General features: G+C 43.5%; 1 protein-coding gene across 1 annotated transcript in view; it reads left to right on the top strand.

Moving 5' to 3' along the window:
- The window catches only part of SLC2A10 (solute carrier family 2 member 10), a 173,936-nt gene that overhangs the window by 5,797 nt on the left and 146,583 nt on the right, over window positions 1-21,556 (top strand). Inside the window, exons 2-3 of the mRNA XM_069243469.1 lie at window positions 9,643-9,787; window positions 12,132-13,514. Of these exons, the coding sequence (XP_069099570.1) occupies window positions 9,784-9,787; window positions 12,132-13,514 (1,387 nt within the window). The 5' untranslated portion in view covers window positions 9,643-9,783. The remainder of the gene's footprint in view (window positions 1-9,642; window positions 9,788-12,131; window positions 13,515-21,556) is intronic.

Here is a 21,556-nt window from a genome sequence, read left to right as displayed (position 1 = left end):
TGTAAAGGCTCACATTTTCAGTTTTTACAGATACATAGAGACTAAGGCGGTCATCATGAACATGGTGGTTCGGCCCGCCATGCCGGCAGTGGCGACTGAAGCAGCTAGCCGGCATGGCGGGCCACATAATGAACTGGTTGACGGCCGCCAGCGGCAGCCGTCACCTACCGCCATGCTCCCGCCACCAGGCAGCCAGGTGGCGGGATGAAACGCCATTATGCGCTACCCTGCGGATAATGTTTCATATGCCGCAGCCAGGAAAAGGCTGGCGGAGGGGGTGCAGTGACATGCGCGACGGGTGCTGCTGCACCCGCCGCACACCAACATTGGTGGCAGCTCCTAATGGAGCCGCCCTCAATGTTACGCCCGTGTTCCCCACCAGGCCGGCGGGCGGAAACACTGTCTCCACCCACCGGCCGGGCGGGGAAAACATAATACGGCCGGCGGGTTTTCCAGGGGGCTGGCGGTCAATGAAAAGACCGCCAGCCTGAACACGGCAGGAAATCCCGCCGTGTTCAAAATGAGATCCTAAAACCCATCTATTTTTATGTCTTTGTTTATTTGTAGATATCAAAATAGGAAAAATAAGTATTTTTATGAGACCTTTAATGACAGCTCTCGGCGTGGTTTACCTGTACGTTTTGCTTCTGTCCCCCTGTTTTTGGACCCTGTGCTGTAATTAATTTTTGCTGGTTTTGACACTCTGGGCACTTTACCACTGCTAACCAGTGCTAAAGTGCAAGTGCTCTCTATCTAAAGAATATTGACAATTGGTTCTCCAAGTTTGGCACATTTGATTTACTGGTAGGTTCCTAGTAAAGTGCACTATGGGCACCCAGGGCCTGTAAATCAAATGCTACTAGTGGCCATGCAGCACTGATTATGCCACCCACATGAGTAGCCCTTTAAACATGTCTCCGACCTGACACTGCAGTGTCTTGTGTGCAGTTTGGCACTACCAATTCGACCTGGCAAGTGTACTCACTTGCCAACCTCAAACCTCCCCTTTTCCTACATGCAAGTCACCCCTCAGGTAGGCCCTAGGTAGCCTAATGGGCAGGGTGCAGTGTATTTAAAAGTTAACTCGTGTACTGGTGTGTTTTACATGTCCTGATAGTGAAATACTGCCAAATTTGCTTTTCACTCTTGCAAGGCCTATCTCTCCCATAGGTTAATGTGTGGGCTGCCTTTAAATGTCTTTTAAGTGCAGGTTCCCATTGGGAGCAGATAGAGATTTGGAAATTGGGGTCTCTGAACTCATAATCCAAAAATGCATCTTTTGGTAGAGTTGTTTTTTAGATTGTCTATTTGAAATTGCCACTTAAAAAGTGGGCATTTTCTTGCCTAACCATTCTGTGCGTCTGCCTGCCTGTGGAATCCACGTCTGAGTCAGACTGACAGTTGGACAGTTTGTGAATTCCCTCTAGAAAGGGAGCTGATGAGTGGCCGGAATATCCTGATAAGTCTCCTGGGCTAGAGTGGGGAGGGAGGAGCTGACGCACCTGAAAGGGCTGTGCTGGTCTCCAGCCCCCTGGAGTGTGTCTGGGACCAAAGCTGGGGAAGGCAGGATCTTGTGAACAACAAAAACTTTTCTTTGAAGTTTGCCTACCACAAAGACAGAAATGAGAATAAGTGGTGGACCCAACCCTCAAACTTTCAGATTACTTCTGGATCAAGAGGAACCTCTGCCAAGGAGAAGAGATTGATGCTGGTGGATGACCTGCCACTCTGCCTGTTGCTTTGTTGTGCTTGCCTACTGCTGCTGCTTCTGCCTGAAGAGGGCAAGAACTGGACTTTGCTTTCTGAAATCCTGCTTGTGAAGTTTCTCCAAGGGCTTGGACTGAGCATGCCCCCTGTTCTGAAGTCTCAGGGGCATCAAAGGCATCATCTGCCAGTGCCTGGGCTCTTCTGCTGAGAGTACTGACTTGCTAAGTGGTTCCAAATCCAGTCCCTTTGCCCTTAGAAGTGGAAACTGGGAATCTGCAGGGAAAATCCATGCACCGCTGTGTGCAGATCAGAAAAATTGATGCACCACCCTTCCTGCAGCTGAAAATTCGATGCAGCGCCTGCCTTTCAGATGGAGAAACGAGCGCCTGTTCTCAACATGGACTCTTCGCACAACACATGAGAAATGTTCACGCACAGATCCTGGGCGTCAAAATCTGGAAACATCACTGCATGGACCCGAGGCTGCGCACCCGGAATCAATGCATGGCCTCGCTTGCGAGTAGAGAAATGACGTATGGCCTTCTGTGCGAGTAAGGAATCGACTCACAGCCTCACTTGTAAGAAATCGATGCATCGCTTGCATTTCTGTTGCACTGCGGCCCTTGCATCTTTATTTTTGACGCATACCAGGTACTTTGGCCAGATGTAGCAAAGGGTTTTTCCCATTCTGTGTCAATGGGAAAATGTGTTCGTACATATGGCCCTTTGTGCTAAAACAACGTCTCCATTGATTTCTATAGCGTAAGCCTCTTTTTACTGTATAAATTCATATCTTTGCCTGTGTATGTTGTTTTTTTTTCATTTTGGTCTTGTTTCATTTAGATACATTTTGGCTATTTTTCTAAACTGGCATGAAGCCCTCTTGTGGTGTTTTCACTGTATTACTGTGTGTGTTGGTACAGATACTTTACACATTGCCTCTGAGATAAGCCGGACTGCTTGTGCCAAGCTACCAAGGTGGTGAGCAGGGGTTATCTGAGCTGTGTATCTCCTTTACCCTGACTAGAGTGAGGGTCCCTGCTTGGATAGGGTGCCAACTGACTGCCAAATAGAGACCCCATTTCCAACACTAACACTTCTAAATAAGCTCAAATCAAGATCCCCATGGGATCCTGCCCCTCCGTACATTCTAGCCAAAGTTTTTGAACAGATCTTGCCAGCTCAATATTCTGAACTCGTCTCTGGCCAAAGGGAAAGTATCCGCACGATGGAAACTTGAAATGGTAAAAGTCCCCCTTAAAAAGACAAATCTGGACCTCTCTGGCCCCAGGAACTACAGGCCTATTTCCCTTTTGCCTGGTCCAAGTTATATTTTGGAAAGTTATGTCACTAACCATCTCCCTCAGTTTCTTGAGAAACATAATATTCTACATCCTACTTGTAGGAAAGTGCCCTCTTTCCTGGCATGTTTACTCACATTTTCTGCCTGTTGGCATTGTGTTTGACTGTGTCTACTGGGATCCTGCTAACCAGGACCCCAGTAGTTATGCTCTCTCCTGTAAACTGTGCCTTTTACTCCCCACAATTGGCATACTGGTCTCCCCATGTAAGTCCCTAGTATGCTGTACCTAGGTACCCAGGGCACTGGGATTCCAGGGGATCCCTATGGGCTGCAGCAGTAATTCTGCCACCGATAGGAAACCCATGCAAAGAGTTCTGCAGGCCTGCCATTGCTGCCTGTGTGAAACCGGTACATGCACCTGTTTTTACTACAGGTCACTGTAAGTCACCCTTATGGTAGGCTTTCTCCTCCCAGAGGGCACCCCTTTGTGAGGGCACCCATGCTCTGGCAGAGGTGCCCCTATAAACTCCAGAACCATTTTCCTGGACTTTGTGTGTGCGGGGACACCATTTTATGCATGTACTGGACATAGGCTACTACCTATGTCCAGCTACATAATGGTAACTCCGACCCTGGTTTGGTATCAAACATGCTGGAATCATACACCCATGCTGTTGTAAGTATTAGAAGTATGATTCCATGCACTCTGGGGGCTCATTAGAGGACCCCCATCATTTCTACGACCAGTGTTACAGGGTTTTCTGGGCAGCCCAGCTGCTGCCACCCCTCAGACAGGTTTCTGCCCTCCTGCTGCTTGATCTGATCAAGCCCAGAAAGGCAGAAGACAGGATTTCCCTTGGGAGAGGGAGGTAACACCCTCTCCCTTTGGAAATAGGTGTGACAGGCTTGAGAGGAGTAGCCTCCCAAGCCACTGGTATGCTTTGAAGGGCACATTTGGTGCCCTCCATGCATAAACCAGTCCACACCGGGCAGGGACCCCCAGTCCCTGCTCTGGCATGAAACTGGACAATGGAAAGGGGATTGACTACTCCCCTGTCCATCCCCACCTCAAGGGTGGTGCTCGGAGCTCCTCCAGAGGGTCCCTGGGTTCTGTGTTGTAGGAAGAATAGGAACACATCATATACATCACATACATATAAACATAAGTTCCCAAACCCCCAATACAAACGTTGTAGGTTAGAGATAGTTGTAAACCAATGTAAGTAGTGAAAGGCTTAATGCATGACATGTTTAAAAAAAAGACAGACTGTGGGTTCAATAGAAAAGGCAGGTCATATTTAGGACAAACAAACACTTATTACTTAGGAAACTTATACACATGCTGCATTGTTAAGTTAGCTGTGCTGAAACACACAAGAGGCCCAAACCACACTAGAATGAGAGTTTTTCTTTGGAGCTGCACCAACTGGTGCTTTCAAAATCTTCACTTAGCACGAACAGGTTGGAACAAAAGGTTGTATCCTGCCTTAGCGCAAGGGTCCTAAAAACCACAAGTCATTCATATCTTGGTGAGGGGAACTGTGTAAGGGTCAGATAAGCATTTGCACAAGGCAGGGCTACTGGGAGCATCATGTAACATATAATCACTTGTCGTGCAGAAAGATAGAGATGTTGAATGACATCAATGTTACTTACCCACCCATGAGGCGACCAGTAATCGTGCATGTGCTCTTTCCAAGAGGTACCTCTCCCCTATTATCTTATCTGTACTGCTTGTTCTTGCTTACGTCAATGCTGAACTTCTGACCGCAGTTTTTTTGTGGTTTTTACAGTATAAATACCACTGCTTGTGAACTAGAACTTTGAACTTCAGTCATGGCCTCTATGTTGAGACTGCCGATCGTTCCCAGCTGAAAATCGATTAAACCTTTATTACTTTGTCAAATTGATCTGTCTTATTTTATTAACTGATTTCCCTCTAACATCTGCCATCTTGTTTCCAAGGTTGGCAGGGAACTCTGGGAGCATCTGAATGGCCATTTCAGGCAGGTGGCGTCAGAACCCCCTCCTGATAGGTGCTTACCTGGTTAGGTGACCAATCCCCCTTTCAGGGCTATTTAGGGTCTCTCTCTTGGGTGGGTCCTCCGATTCGGCTTGCAAGACTCCAGCAGGATTCCTCTGCAACCTCCACTTTGACTTTGGGCCACTGGAACTGTGACTGGACCCTTCAAGAAACTTAGTTTCCAGGACTCCTGCCAGCTTTGCCACATTTCCCAAGCTCTGCATCCTCAGAAGACCGCAACTCTTCAGCCTGCACAAGAAGAAATCTCCCATGGAGTGAAGGAGTCACTCCCTTGCAACCACAGGCACCTACAGCAAACGTCGACCAGCAGCATGGATCTCCCCTCCTCTTGGGCTGTGTGATCCTGGATCAGGGGTAGTTGTCCGGAGTAGTCCTCTTGGCCCCTCTGCCAGCTTTCCAACTGTGGTGGAGGTAAGCATTTGCCTTTCCACGCCGGACAGCACGCCCGTGCACCACGTCTTTTGCAGCTGCCAAGGCTTGTTGGCATCTCCTCCAAGGGATCTTCAGGTTGTGTGCAGCTCCAGCCCCCAGCGCTCTTTCCTGTGAAGCACAACCTCCTATGTGGTTCTCCGGCGGCCTGGGATCCTCGTTTTGTAGTGCTGCATTGGCTCCAACTGTGACTCCTGTCTCCCCATCCTCCTCCTGTGGGTGCTGCCTCTGCTTCTGTGGACTCTGTGCAATGCTGAGGTTCCTCTGGGACTCCCCCTCCTGGTTTGAGTCCTCCTGGGCCTTGCTGGTCCCTGGCAGCACCACTTTTCCTGTAACCTCGAGTTTGCCTTTGCCAAGGGTTGTTTGTGGATTTCCTGCACTGACACCCATCTGCAATGTTAACTCCAGTGTGGGACATCTTCTGCATCCATCAGAATCTCTTCTCCGGCTCCAGGGCTGCAGTGCTGACCTGTTCTTCATCACCATTGACCAACTCCTACAAGTACAGCTGGGTGGGTAGTAGCTCGTACTACTCTTTGACTCCACTGTGACTCTTGGACTTGGTCCCCTCTTTCCACAGGTCTTCCTTCTTCAGGAATCCACCACTGGTTTTCTTGCAGTCTTCTCTGGGTGTCTTCTTTTCTTCGTTTTCCTCCTTTTGGTTGGTTTGGGGAAAATCCACTGATTTACTTCTGCTTTCCTGGTTGCTGGGGGTTGTGGTGCTACTTACCTCTGTGGTTTTCTAGTACCTCCAGCTCCCCTCTACACATTCCACTTACCTAGGTTGGGGTCCTGTGTTCGCATTCCATTTTTTTAGTATATGGTTTGTGCTCCCCCTCGGATCACTATCGGTTATTGTTATTTGCACTGTTTTCTAACCTTTTCTATGTCTATTTCTGATTACTAGTGTATATATTTAGTGTATTACTTACCTCCTATTGGAGGGTTGCCCGTCTAGTATTTTGTGGTATTGTGTTCCAAAAATAAAGTACCTTTATTTTTTTATAACTGAGTTTTCTCTTTCTTATGTGTATGTATTGTGTGACTACATTGGTATTGCATGAGCTTTGTATGTCTCCTAGATAAGCCTTGGATGCTCATCCACAGCTACCTCTAGAGAGCCTGGCTTCTAGACATTTCCTACACTTAGCTAAGAGGGGATACCTGGACCTGGTATAAAGTCTGAGTACCTTTGGTACGCACCACACCCTAGGCCAGCATCCTACATTACTCAGGCGGGCTTCAGTCCGAAACATTGATCTGAAACTGCCCTCCTAGTGCAGCATTTGGTCTGGTCAATCACAAGATTCTTGTTGAAAGACTACAGAGTGTTGTTGTGGTAGACCAAGCTCTCCTTTGGCTCCAATCTTTCCTCAGTAACAGGACCTTTAAAGTGTTTGAGTGTGGCTGTATATCTGATACTTTCCCCTCTGAACTGTGGAGTCCCTCAAAGGATCCTCATTAAGTCCAACACTATTTAAAATGTATATGAGCCCTCTGGGGTATGATGCTCTGGCACACAGGATCTCACTAATCTCGTGTGCAGATGATACACAACTGGTCTTTTCCATCTGTCACACACAGGATCCCTGCTCCGTGAACATAGGTCCCTGTCTCACGGACCTAAGAGGATGAATTACTCTGCTTTAGAACTAAATGGAGAGAAGACTGAACTTATGATCCAGGGTAATTCCTTACCGTCTCAGTAAAATCTGGGATGGCCAGGCATTTTAGGCATCCCGCCCTCCCCCTACCCTGCTGTAAATAGTCTGGGTTCTGGCTGGATAAAGTATTAACTATGGACATTCAGATCACAAAGTTAGCCGCAATTTGTCATGGGTTGCTTAAAATTCTTAGGAAAATACTCAATCTGCTTCCTCTCCCCTCTAAAAGAATAGCAGTCTGGTTCTCATTCTTGCTTGTCTGGATTATGGAAATTCACTGTACCTGGGAGCTGCCAACTGGGCGAATTACGCAGCCTGCCTCCTCTATAACATTCCCAGAAACTTGTCCGCTCAGCACGCTCTAAAATATCTTCATTGACTCCTGATGGCCCAGAGGAGTAAATTTAAATCCCTGTGCCATGCCCGCATAACACTAATGAACACAGGCCCGAAGCTTTACCAATCATTGATCATCCCTTATATCCATACAAGGTGCACAGGATCTACTAATGCCCGATTATCAGCGGTACCTTGCTTTAAAAGAACTAAGATTGGAGGCCGCTCTTTCCAATACAATGTATCCAAGCTATGGAACTCTCTTCCTCTTTCCTTACGGGCTTCTGATACTGAACTTCTGTTTCGCAAGCATTTGAAAACCTGGCTGTTTGCCCGATCTTTCTGAATCACTTAGCCATTTTTGGACTGCTCCCACAGTATTTCTTGTAGTCTGACTCATAGTGTACTTCAGCTCTGGGATGCCTATGGGCAACTAACTACATGCTCTACAAAAGCCTTATAATGATGATGATGATGATTCTGGGGGTGATCCAGATTTTCAGCATTTTCCTTTACTGATGCTGCCCATTTCTTCTTCGATTTTGCTGTTCATTTGGAACTTAGAATATTTCTGATTATGTACTTTGAAATTGAGCCTTTATGACACTCAACATTTACTCTGTATCATCTGATTTCGAGATTTTGTAGTAAAACTCTAACTTGTTCCTTATCTAGTACCCGGTTATTGAATACTCCAAGTTAAGGTTTTATTACTATGTTAAGGTAATGTTGAGTCTGGTGTTGATCTTGAGCTAAAAGGCACCTCCTCAATATTAGAGTGGAACCTAAGGTAAAGTTTGGGGTGATGTAAATTTCATGGTGTCCCTGAATTTTGAGTTTTTGGTTCCTCTTCCACATGTGTTTATTGCTACACATCAGTGTCCTTTCAACAAGTATTCTTATGTAATAATGAGGTTTGCTGTGTGTGTAAGCCCTGTTATTTTCTCCACCCCATCAATCTTTCCTTAATAGCTGATATAGTATTCTTTAGCATATTAAATGTCGTACACTTTCAGCCAGCTAAACTCTGTGGCAGGTTGGCTGTTTGGAGAAAAGCCAGTCTGAAGGAGGCACTGTGGTCTATTTGATGAGGCACTGTGTTTGAGGCGAGAATGTCTGCTTTTTAGTCCAGATATCTTAATGACAATTGCTGCGAAATTTGGGAAGTTGTCTACATGTTCTAGTTCCACAAGCAATCCAGTAAATCCAGCTCAGGTCATCATAAAAATCATACATTCTAAATATTGACTGTCAAAATATTGCTATATTGACATGACGTCCAGTTGCTATATATGAGGGCCCCTGTCTGCATATCTCTCTTCAGATTAAGTGCCTAGAAATAGCATTTGCGGAACAGAAGCGCTCCACAAAAATCGCGGTTGCTCACTGTGCATTTCACGGGCTTGTCATGATGCAACTGAGCATTGATTTTAAGATGGCTGCGCATACCTGTCCGTGTGTTTACTTGGTCCTGTCACACCCTGGGACCTCAGCAAAGCCTCTGGCATTTCTATGGTAACTGGCCATGGATTAAACTCCACCCCTGGCGCCCATTGCTTTCTTGTGCACCTGGATCGAACCACAGCTACAGTGAGCCCAGCAGTAATTATACAGTCATCTCAAACGAACCGCTTGATTGTTTAGCCTTGCTAATTAGTATCTGCGAGAGGCCCTGGTTGCCATGGCTGCATAGCCTGTCATACCCTCTTACTTTAATCTCATGCAGTTCCTGGCAAATCGTATTGTTTCCTTTTTTACTTTGCCAATCACTGTTGTTATAACACAGCAACGCTGTTTCCTCTCCAAAGGGGCCCTGATCCTTGCAATTTTACCATAGAAGCTCTCGGGCACTTTTTGTTTATTTAATTAGCTCTTCCCCAGCTCATGTCAGATCAGCTTCTCTAATATAATTATTTTAAGGCCAGATTAAAGGTTACGCCTCTCTCTGTGCTGCATTCCCCTTTTCTTCAATGTTGTCGAAGTATGCCAGATTGGCCGTGCTGCTGTTAGCTCCAGTGTTTTGTTAATAGGATTTCACAATATCTGTTATAGAAGCATAATTGTGTCACAACCTGTCCGACGAGAAACGTGTCCTGTCGCTGTACTCACTAACTTATCTTGCAACTTGTGAACTAAAACTTAAGTGTTGTTTGATTTAGATATCAACCTTTTGGGATCTTCGCAAAACCGGTCGGCGTTCCTAACAAACTAAATGGATCACCTTCGGTCTATATTCGCACATTTCATCGAATTATCGGAAATCACATGAGAAGAAGAGATCATTAAGCCGCTGAATAACAATGGGTGAGTGTTTGATTTTTATTTTGAAGGTAATTGCTAATTCTTTGTGGAGAGGGGTAAACTATAATCATTTTACCCAATTACAATTTAATATTTTACTTTTTGATAGTTAATACTGACACTTGGTGGGCACATCTTGCTAGGCTTTCTAAAGCCAGGCTCAGCTTTAATTTCCTTTGTGGGTGATCCCATACCAAAATAAGTCATACACAGTTAGCAAGTGACTTTTAAGCACCGTTCCTTTTTAACTAGTCGAAAAGTGGAAAAGTTACGTTTTTAGAATGGACTGTTTCATCTTCTTCCCTAGCTGTAAGTGAACTATTAATTCTTAGCCACTGGGATCGCCTCTGGGTCGCATTGTATTCCATTGAATTTAGACCATCAGTGCTATTACACAAAAGGGATTCTCAGTTTGATTAGGACGACAATGAAAGGATGTCCCCTTCTAATAACGAGTCGTAATGACACGAATCACTGTTTTTCACCACAGTTATAAATAATGACCTGCCTAATTTTTTTTCATTAGGCATGAGACCTTTTCCAAATGGGCAGTTTTTATTGCAACCTCTTTGTACGTCGATTGTATCGTAAATGACTTACCTGTTGGCAAACCAGCTGGTGAGGAATGTGAACACTGTTTGTCAGAAGTTATAATATTCCATTCAAATTCAATTATCTACCTGTGCATCTCGAAGCTATACACACTTCTTCATCGGAGTTCTTAAATATTGCATTTACAACATGAACAGACTAGGAAATGATTCTAAATCTATCAACCTTTACGTCATACATTGCCTCAATACTCAGATACACCTTAACCTGTGCAAAGTTCTATTGGGTGCTCATCAAGTTTTAGCTTGTCTAATACATGTTCAGAAATTATTGCAAAACCCCTGTCCTGTTGCTTGTGATCATAATCTCCTATCCGATGACTCCAACTCTCTTGCCCCACTCGTTTGACTGCACGAGTATCTCCAGTACAAAATCTCCTCAACCTGGGAGTCACATTCAACTTTGAATTTTCTTTCATGCCCCAAACCAGCACCTCCGCAAATTCTAACTTCCACTGAATTATGTTAGGACTCAAATTTGGGTTGTGTCATCTTGATTATAATTATGTTGCACTCATGAAAACAAAACATAAATTCTCCGCAACCATGCAGTTAACCTCTCCCATTCCTTCACTGGATCCTCATCAAACTGGATTCAGATTTAAAAGCTGTATTGTGTGTTTAGCTCACTAATCTTCTGCATGGTCATGAGCCTGGGTAGTTGATTAGCATAGATTTGTCCAAAGGAGATCCAGAAGGACTAGATTCATGCGAGGCGTACAGAACAACCCCTGACTACATATATTAAAAACTTTAAGTTAAATGTGTGAAAATGTTTCTTATCAAGATTTCCAGAAACTCTGCCATGGATCCACTGCTGTTATGTCTTTTGGACATATCTCCTATTGACTCTTCTCATCTTTTCAACTGGCAGACGTCTACATTTCACTCCCTTAAACTTGCTCTCCCTAGCTCATATAAGATATACGTAGTGCTTAATTTACACAAGAATGAGTGCCTGTAGCCAACGCTCTGCTCAAAAGCCCGCGGCTGGTGAAGTTAAATGTCAGCATGCCCAATACCAAGGCTAGTAGTCCTAAATCCACTTCATGTCTCTTTAGTCCAGCACAGTCACATCCTGACCCTTTATCTGACTTCTGCAGCTTCCTGTTTTCTACCTTTGTGATGGATTATTGTCTTTCTTTTGGATCTGTGTGTTTTTTCCATTATTTGCACTCAATAGGTTTCTGATGTGGACAAATAAGTCCTGGTCCCAAAATATAAAAGCAGTGCACCCAGTGGCAACCACTGTCTCAAGTTAAGCACTGGGAACTCATGAATTAAGAGGAAGATCTGAAAGCACCTTCTGCATCTTCTTGCAGATTTGCCAGTAAAGAAAATTTATGAACTTCTGAAAATCCCTCTCCGTATCTCCTTGCAGTTTTGCAAAGCAGGGGAACCTATCTCTTCCTCTTGGTTTACTAACCTCAAAATATTACCTTTCCTTTCTAGTTTAAGGGGGGGCTATAGAGAATGGTGTCACCATAGACTGTTGTGTTGGGTTGAGGAGACTCGCTTTCTTATTTTCATTTTTAAGGTCCCTTTAAAAGCTTTGCTTCCCTGTCCTTCTTGCCTTCCTTTACCTCCTCCCAAAAGCAGTGACAGGAGGGCTATGGAACACTTGGAAGTAAATTAGAATCAAATAACATCCTTCAGTTCAGATGATATGTGATGACTTCAATTACTATTGCTAAATTCATTTTGAAGACTTAACTCCTATTTAACTTGTCTTTTAGGCCCTGGTGTGCGAGTTCTGCTGTTGTCCACAGTTGTTTCTCTGCTTGGAGGGATGATTTTTGGATACGAGCTTGGGATCATTTCCGGGGCCCTGCTTCAGCTTCAGACAGACTTTTACCTCAGGTGCTTCGAGCAAGAGATCCTCGTAAGTGCTTTGTTAATTGGTGCTCTGCTGGCATCCCTGGTTGGAGGAATCTTCATTGATCATCATGGTCGTAGAACATCAATGCTGACTAGCAATGTAGTGCTTTTAGTGGGCAGCCTAATTTTAACTTTGGCAGGATCATTCACATGGCTTGTGACTGGGCGCATCATTGTAGGGTTTGCCATATCCATCTCATCCATGGCATGCTGCATCTATGTGTCTGAGATTGTGGGTCCTCATCAACGTGGCATGCTGGTGTCCCTTTATGAAACGGGTATTACAATTGGTATTTTACTCTCGTATGCATTGAATTATTTCTTATCGGATGTAAAGGAGGGATGGAAATATATGTTTGGATTGGCTATTGTACCAACAGCTATTCAGTTTTTCAGTATCCTATTCCTCCCATCTCATCTTCCAAAATTAAACAAGAAGGACCAAGAAACACATAAGGGACTTATTCCACTACAGAACATTGAAGAAACCGAGGAATCTAACCGTGAACTCAATTGTGAACGCCAATATACATTTATTGACCTTTTCCGTTCTCGGGACAACATGAGGATGAGAACTTTAGTTGGGCTTGGTCTAGTCCTCTTTCAGCAGCTAACTGGCCAGCCCAATATCCTTTACTATGCATCAACGATATTTAGCTCAGTGGGTTTCCAGCGGGATTCTTCAGCCATTTTGGCACCCGTTGGGCTTGGTGTGGTAAAGGTTATTTCCACTTTGGTCGCCATGGGCTGTGCTGACAAAGCTGGAAGAAGAGTCCTGCTGCTTGCCGGATGTGCTGTGATGTCGATATCGGTCACTGGGATTGGTTTAGCAAGTTTCAGAATTTCACTGGAGTCTCGCAACAGCTGCAACAACATCACAACATCAAACCTTTCACTGAATATGGTGAATGCATCTACTACACCGGGTTCCATTGACTCCCCAGTGCAGACCATTACTCTTCCTCCGGTTGTCTGGCGAGATTCAAACATTCTGAGTGTTGCAGTAACTGGATCACATGCCCCTAACATAGATGTCATCAACACTGAAAACGTAAGGTTGTTTGTAAACTTTTCTCACACTCAAAATGTGGGACACCACCTGCAGTCAAAGGAAAAACTGCTGCAAAAGATGCATATGCCTTTCAATAGCACACGACTTGCTGAACATACCGCTCTGAACTGGATCACTTTAGTGAGCATGATGGCATTTGTGAGTGCGTTTTCAATTGGATTTGGCCCAAGTAAGTTCAAAGTTTGCACACCAAATTTTAAATGCTAAACGATATAGTACAAAGGACATCTAGGCCACAAGTAACATGCCACTATGTGCCTATAGCATGCTTTGCAAGAGTATGTTCTGCTTTATGTCCTTGGCTAGAGTGTGTTCTTTAAAAAAAAAAAAATCATTTTGAGCTTGAGCAAAAGAAAGCCTTGTTTTCATTTCATTTCCATAACAATTGAAAGAAAGAAAGTAAATATTTTACTGTATGCAAATGTGTCAATATTGAGGCTTGTCAGTGGAAAAACGTGGAGGCATGAATGCCCGTCTCTTCGGTTTGGCCTATAAGACAACTCCAGCTGTCAGGTTGTAAAAGACCCATTGTGGGCTAACTAAAAACTTACAGCTCATCGACTGCTAACCAATGGTGTGCCTTGATGTCACTATTATTTGCTTGCTTCTTATTTAATGGACTTCCTTGTCCCCTTTTGCTTGGCTGACTTGTAACGTTCCACTGCTCAGGTTTAGGTAGCTAATTTTTACTTTTAGGTTAAGCAGTTAAGCATTCTATGAGTGCATATGTTTTCCAACTCTCACCTTCATGTGCTTTTTCTCCTCCCATACTTGCCGTGCTCTGTGTTGCTTTCTACCTTATTTGATCCCCCAGTTCCCAGAGGTTTCTCTCTCCCATGTGTGTATCTCCCCCGCAAAACACCCTGCACCCCATGCTGTAATCTCCCTTGTGTGCTTATCCTTGTAAAATAATCCTGCAACCTTACGCTCCGTGTTGTTTACTCCTGCAAATTCCCTGATCTGTGTAGCTCGCACCGCCATGTTTTTCTCCCTCTGAAAATGTCCTGGCTCCAAAGCTCCATGCTGTTGTCTCCGTTGTCTGCTATACACCTTCAGCCAAGGGGCTTTGTGCTGCTCTCTCCCACATGTGATTTCCCCACTCCCGCTCTGTGTTTCTCTCTTTATCGTGTACTCTCTCCAGGAAACCATACTCCACTCTCTGTGCTGCTTTATCCATTCTTCATTTCCTCCACTCACTCTCACCCATGCATCCCTCACACACTCCCCAAACAGCATTGTCAGAACCAAGAGGTCCAAAGGTGTGACCTATTGGCTTTGCAAATGCTTGTTTTTATTCTGTCGCGCACTTGCTATTCGGTTGTGTACCCGACTGAGCGCAGCTGTCTAAGAATTGATCAGCATGAAAGCGTGTCAGAAGCTTTAGTGAAGCCCTGGCCATATATCTCATGCGGGGCCCTCTGCTTTTCTTATAGCATGAGCACCTCGTCCAAGATAAAACAATGTCCTGTCACACATTTCAAGGCAGCTCAACCATACGACGTTCCCTGTTGGCAGGTGGCATGATCTTCCTCATCATGACTATGTCACAACGCATGCTAATCCTGCTGTTGTGATATATTAATACCTTTAGCAGCAGTAGAGCAGGTCTTGAAAAGAGCAGCGCCTTGGGCTAGCAGCCCTCGCTGCTCCCCCATTCTAATGGTTGTGCCAGCAGGATGCCACCAGATTGACCCTCCAAGCATCAGGGGCTAACAATGTGTCACTTTCATCTACGGCACCGGAAATACTTACATTGACTCTGATCCTACTCAATTGTGAATTCGACCCATCTCCCCCAAAGGGTGTAAAGCTAGCCCTTGCTTTGAAGCGGTGAGGGGTGGGGCTCCTCTGGGACTCTCCAATTAGCCTTCATAAATGTTTGAGGCAATTTAAGTTTGTAATTTTGTAAACGTTATTTTTTTTAGAGGAGCCCCATTATTTTGTATTTTGCGACTGCCTTCACTAGTTATTCTCAATGGGCCAGATGTAGCAAGCAGTTAGCACGTCGCAAACAACAAATTTTGCTGTTTGTGACGTGCAAAAAGCACTTTGCAATGCACAAACCTCGTTTTGCGATTCGGTAACCTGGTTACCGAATCGCAAAACGAGTTTGCGAGTCGCAATTAGGAAGGGGTGTTCCCTTCCTAATTGCGAGTTGCAGTGCAATGCAGGATTGGTTTGTGACCACAATGCGGTCGTAAACCATTCACAATTTGCACCCTTTTGAAATGGGTGGTAGCCCATTCGCAAAAGGGAAGGGGTCCCCACGGGACCCCTTCCCTGTTGAGAATGGCACTGTTAATATTTTTACAGAGCAGGCAGTGGTCATATGGACCACTGCCTGCTCTCAAAAAATAAAAACGTTTCATTTTTCGTTTTTTGTAATGCATCTCGTTTTTCTTTAAGGAAAACGGGCTGCATTACAAAAAAAAAAAAACTGCTTTATTAAAAAGCAGTCACAGACATGGTGGTCTGCTGTCCGCAGCAGGCCTCCATCCCTGTGAGGGCCGCCATTCGCAAGGGAGTCGCAAATTGCGACCCACCTCATGATTATTCATGAGGTGGGCCTTTGCGACCCCCTTGCGAGTCGCAGATGGTGTCAGGGACACCATCCAACATTCAGAATTGCCACTCGCAAATTGCAAGTCGCTCTGACTCACAATTTGCATGTCGCAAATCTGGCCCAATATCTCACATCCATAATCTAGATAAAAACAGCTTTAAAAAAAGACTCTGTTGTTCCATCCTTCAAAAGTTTGAACCAGTGGAACCAGCATAGACTCTGCCATCGGAAACAAGGCAGTTTCCCAGACTCTACATAGAGTGAGTAGGATGCGAGTTTGCGGACGGTGTACTCTGCACATTTTAAGTATCCTCCAGACTCCAAATAAGCCAAGCAACCCCCCCCCCCACTCATGTTCTTTCTCAAACCTTCAATTGAGTGAGGATATAATCAATTAATCTGAGTAGTCTTAGGTCCGGTCAGCAAAAGGAAAATGGTGTACTGTCACTTACCTCTGTGAGGGTCTCTTTTGAGAACAGAACATTTCAATATATGCAAAATTATTGACCTTTTAAAGTAGGTTTAATGTGTTTCTCAGTTTCTTCCACAACACCTTGCATCACTGACAACTTTCAGACCAAAACTTAGCTTAGATTACTGAATGATGTGGGCTGTCACTGCTCTCAACCTAGTGCAATGCTGGTAGGTAGTTCCCAAAGGCCACAAACCGTCTGTAGATGAACCAAGTCCTTGTACAGATTCAGGTTAGAAGGGACTGATCTCCATCGTGAGACCCTGCAGTGGGGGCAAGTGTACAGCCGAGCTTGAGCCCATGCCTGCATAGAACATGAACGTAAGTCTAAGTTTAAGGTCAAGTGTGAGTTTAACAAAAGGTTTGAACATTCATCCATCCTCTTTGTTATAGCACCATCACATAAGTTTAAAAAAACTCAAAATGTCGCCTAAAAGACACAGTTTAGTACAGTTATTTTTACAAATTAAAACTGAAAAAACAGCTGAGTTCGCAAATTATGGTTAAGATCAGAATATATAATTCCCACAACAGTCATGCAAACCATAACATGCACACCAAATGCAATGCTCATCACCTCACGTTTAATGAAACAGATGCAATTATAAGTGTTGTGAATCATCTAACAGACGAAATTACATATCACGTAAAGCTTATCACTTAGCACTTTGACAGAGATAACTAGTCGGCATGATTATGTGTTGTTGTTTAATTGCATTGAACTTTTAGGTGTTTTTGTGTTATTATTATAAATATTACGAGGTCACATGCACTGCATTTGGTTTATGAGTTTTGGTTTCCATGTCTGTTGTGATTTATGAATTCTGGCTTGGCCCCCTTGTACCTACTTAGCGGCAGGAGTGCAATCCCTGTGGTGCACAACCACCATCTTTGCCAGCACCATACTGGTGCAGGGTGGGTTCATCCTAAACTCTTCTGGTTTTTTTGTGTGACAGTTTTTTCGTGGATATAAGCGGTCTTTAAGTAAATATATTAAAATTGCATAGGGGTGGGTATTATTGAAACTTCTTTATTGCGAACACACCTGTCCAACACAAGATTAAAAGCAAATAATGGAAGAGGTGGGTGATATTCATTAGGATATCTTCCTCACTGCCTTAAATTGTTCAACATGTTTCAGCACTTCCTACAGTGTACTTATAATTCTGTGGGCTTTCTTCAGGATCAGAGGACCCCTTTATTATCACTATCTTCACTATGTCCTAGTCGCGAGGTGGGAAAAAACAAAGGTTAAAATCGCATTTATTAGTGTTACTTACATAGATCCTTATGATAACCTGTAGGAATAAAAGCAGGAACATAACTTTGTATATTATAGCCTGGAATAGCATGTGACACACAGTGTTATCTGGAACTCATATATCTCCCCGTACCCTCCTGCTCCTGGTGGCAGGATAGAACACCTTGCTTAGCCCGTGCTAAATGTTTATTACCATATTAGTATCAGATCCCAAGTGCCCTTGAATCTGATTAGTACAGGGCACGCAGTCCTTTTTTCTATCTCCACAACTCTGGGGCAATCAAGATGCTAAAACAGTCAGACTTCAGCTTTACGCAAGCCTTGGGTTGTGTGAAATACACGCTGCTGGCACAAAGGTGTGCACGTGACATAGATTTACACCATTCCGACATGCAGTAGAAACCTCTGGAAATCCCTACTGGGCACCACAGTAGTGAAAATAACATAAATACCACAGAAGGCCCCTATGTGACATTTACAACACTCTGGTAAGCATAACATCATAAACATTTCTGAAAACAACAATGTGTATAGTTGGTCCAGACAACAGTAGGATGCCGTGTTGACTGTTGGAACCTTGAGCAAATTCATAAAACACGAGAGAAATGGGAGAATCAGACGACAAAAGTAATACTTGCCTCTTGGAAAATAAGCTATAGGTTTAGAATACATTTAGAAAAATAATTTTTTATATAAAATGTGATAAAAAAAGTGATAATTTCCATTGGAGAATAAAAACATGATTTTTTTTATTACGCAATTAAACCCTGTCAATGAGCAGTTCATTTGCACAAATATGTAGTCACCAGTGACGCGGGAGATTTGTGCACAAATGAAAGAGTTTGAGGCCCAGACCGGTGGATATCCGGTAACACACCTAAAAACCATCAAGAGAATTGTACATACTGAATTAAACCACAGGATGTATTTGGTCATTGCTATTTCCCTTGCAAGTAAAAGTAACTGCCACTTTAAGAGGGGATGTTATGACGTCCAATAAAATATTCACATTTTGTATCTTGCCAAGAGCATAAACTCTTCACAATTATGCAGAATCCTATGACAGATGTCCATTTGATTCACAAAGGCATCAAAAAGTTTATTTCCCCTCCTTCTAAACCTGAAGGTGAAAAAATATTTATGACAGGATTTTTTTTCCTTGTCAGAGTTAATTAATTCCATAGTTTTACAGGATCTTAATCCAGTAATTCTGTGAGGTCTTTTGATAATACTGCATGCTTACCAGCAAAGTGTCTCTAGCAATGATTTTGCTCGGTAGCTCCCAAGCGTCTGTAAACAATTTAAGCCTTAAAATGGCTGATGGTAATACTAGCACCTGACTTGATCTTTCAGGCATGTTTTACCCAATGTTTGACATTGGACCTTATGCACTTAGTTGTTTTCAACTGGAGGTTGTGCATCATTGTTTTGACCGGGTAAAAGCTAGCTCTTCAAAGAACTGGGTACCAGCATCTTAGATGCTCCTTAGAGTGACAAAAGGTGGCTACATGTGTGTTGTGCTTGGCCTAAAATATCAAAAATATCTAAAATATTTGGTCAAATAGTAGGAAAGGATATACAATCATGAATCACATTCAATGAAGCAACAAATCTATCATTGAGTGTGCAATTTAATTAGTCTTTAGTCTAATCATTTTTGTAGCTCCCGACAAAAAAGACAATCAGATTACAACAATATATTATATAAACAAGGGAATTTGTGCACAACGAAACAAATTTGTTTGTACAACACATAAAACACTCGACAATAAACATTAAACGTAAATAATTGGTCCAACATTCCTCTCCTTATTCTGGAAACCATGTGGTAATCACTGACAACTAAATGGAGAATCCACATGTAAGAGATGGTTGCCTAATCTCTCACAGTCCTAAATCATCCTTATTTTCATCCCTGTTTAAAAAAGGAAAGTGGGAAGGGCTGTGATGTAAAGTCCTTCAAAGATAAATTCAATCTTCCTTGCAGCCTCTCCTTTTATAGAAAGTCGGCGCGTTTCGGACCCTTCAACTATGGGCCTCCTCAGGCCTAATGGAGAGAGCCAAACCCATAGAAGGAGATACTTCTATATAATCCAAGTAGGCATGAATTATTATTATTCCTTCATTGCACAAATGGGTTATTTTGTTATGAAAAAAAACGCTGCAGGGATTGCTAAATCCGTTCGTACCTCCTAACAGCTGACTGAAAGCCCCGATTCTTCAGGCACAAAGGAGATCGGTAACACGCTGAAGTGCCTGAAACTAATATCTGTCATGCTCAGAAGTCACATGAGAGTGAAGGCAGGGCCGGCTTTAGCGTGGGTGGTGCCTGGTGCAGCAGTCTTTTTTTGGCACCCACCACCCATGACCACCTCCTCGGATTCCTTCACTACCACCCGGCTAAAGTGCCGTCATCACTCCATAGCCCCTCTCTCACATACATTTCATTTGTTTTAAAGTGCTTGTAAAGGCAGGCTTTACTATCCCACTCATCTATAGGCATAAAATATAGGTCTGTTCTTTACAGGAGCCATAATAACCCTCTGTGCTACTTTATTTTGAGTCAAAATTGCCATTGGACAAAACGCGGATTTCTCGATCACTAGCAAGAATATTAATCACAAAAGTTATCTTGACATTTTAATTGCTTCCTGAAGACTGGACGCACAAGCAACTTTTCAGCAGATGCTTTTAAATCGCAAGTTTCGTAAGTTATTGCTAAACACGGTCAGCACCCCCTCACCCCTATCCAGGTCAGCACCCGGTGCGGCAACACTGGTCGCACCTCCCTAAAGCCGGCCCTGAGTGAAGATAATGTCCATCCCCCAAATACTTGTTATAAATCCCAGGCAAGGGAAATGGCTGCTTTCTAGTCAGACTTTTGGTGCATTCCTTGGTGCACTGAGAAGCAGGATACATTGTAACTTTAAGGTTTTTGGGGCCTCGGGATAGACCTATTTTGTAGCCCCTGTTCGGAAAAAATTTGATTACCCATTTTGTACTAGTTGAGGTCCACACAGACCCACAAATATTAAACTATACTTTAAACCGAAAAGGGATCACACAAAAACAGCTGAACTGTGATTTGCCCAGAAGCCCCCAAAATCCTTAGAGTAATAGTAGAAGGGGAAAGTTTAAGACAGAGAAATTTTGAGGTGAGATAGAAAGATCATGTTCCTAAGTGTCCCCTTTAAAGGTGGGTGCCCTGAGCAGTCACACACTTTGTATGTGCCCTAAAATGCCTCTGGCATGTCAGTGCTCTAAAGTACCCTGGGTAACAATTGGTGCTATGCAAAACTTCCATATAAATACATCTCTTCAGACAAGTTATAGACTAATTTTATAAAAGGTCTTTATGGGTTCCAATAAGTAACTATTTTTTATATCTTTAATTGCCAGTAATCAGAAGTGGTGATGTGAACTTATCCTGGCATTGTGTGATTAAGGGTATGGGGACAGCTATGTTGACCAGATGACAATTACAGTTTGACTGTTTCTAAGATGTGTGCCTTATGCTGGTACGTATTTAGAATTTGCTGCAGCTCATTCTGAGCGACTTATTTTGGAGTTACCAGTACTTTCTATTTTTCTCACCAACTAAATTGCCTTTTATGATCTCACTTCTTTGTTACAATATTGGTGTATTCTTTTCTTCCATTCATTGTATACTTCTCATCACTATGGGTGCCCTGACACACGTATGCTGTGGGGTTACTTTTGTGATGTGGTTGGTAGTGAATATCGGTAATGACTGCATATCTGGATTTGTTAGTTGTTATGTTTGCACATACAGAACTATGCCACCAGTGTAATAAAAATAAGAACATCCTTTCTCACACTATTCTAGCTGCTGACTACCCACAAAATATAAAAATATTTTACTGGGTCGTACACGTCATAAGCTGTGTGCCTCCT

Source organism: Pleurodeles waltl, chromosome 7 (assembly GCF_031143425.1).
Source record: "Pleurodeles waltl isolate 20211129_DDA chromosome 7, aPleWal1.hap1.20221129, whole genome shotgun sequence".
Lineage (NCBI taxonomy): Eukaryota > Metazoa > Chordata > Amphibia > Caudata > Salamandridae > Pleurodeles > Pleurodeles waltl.
The sequence above is the reverse complement of the archived record's forward strand: the minus strand, read 5'-3'. Positions and strand labels throughout refer to the sequence as shown.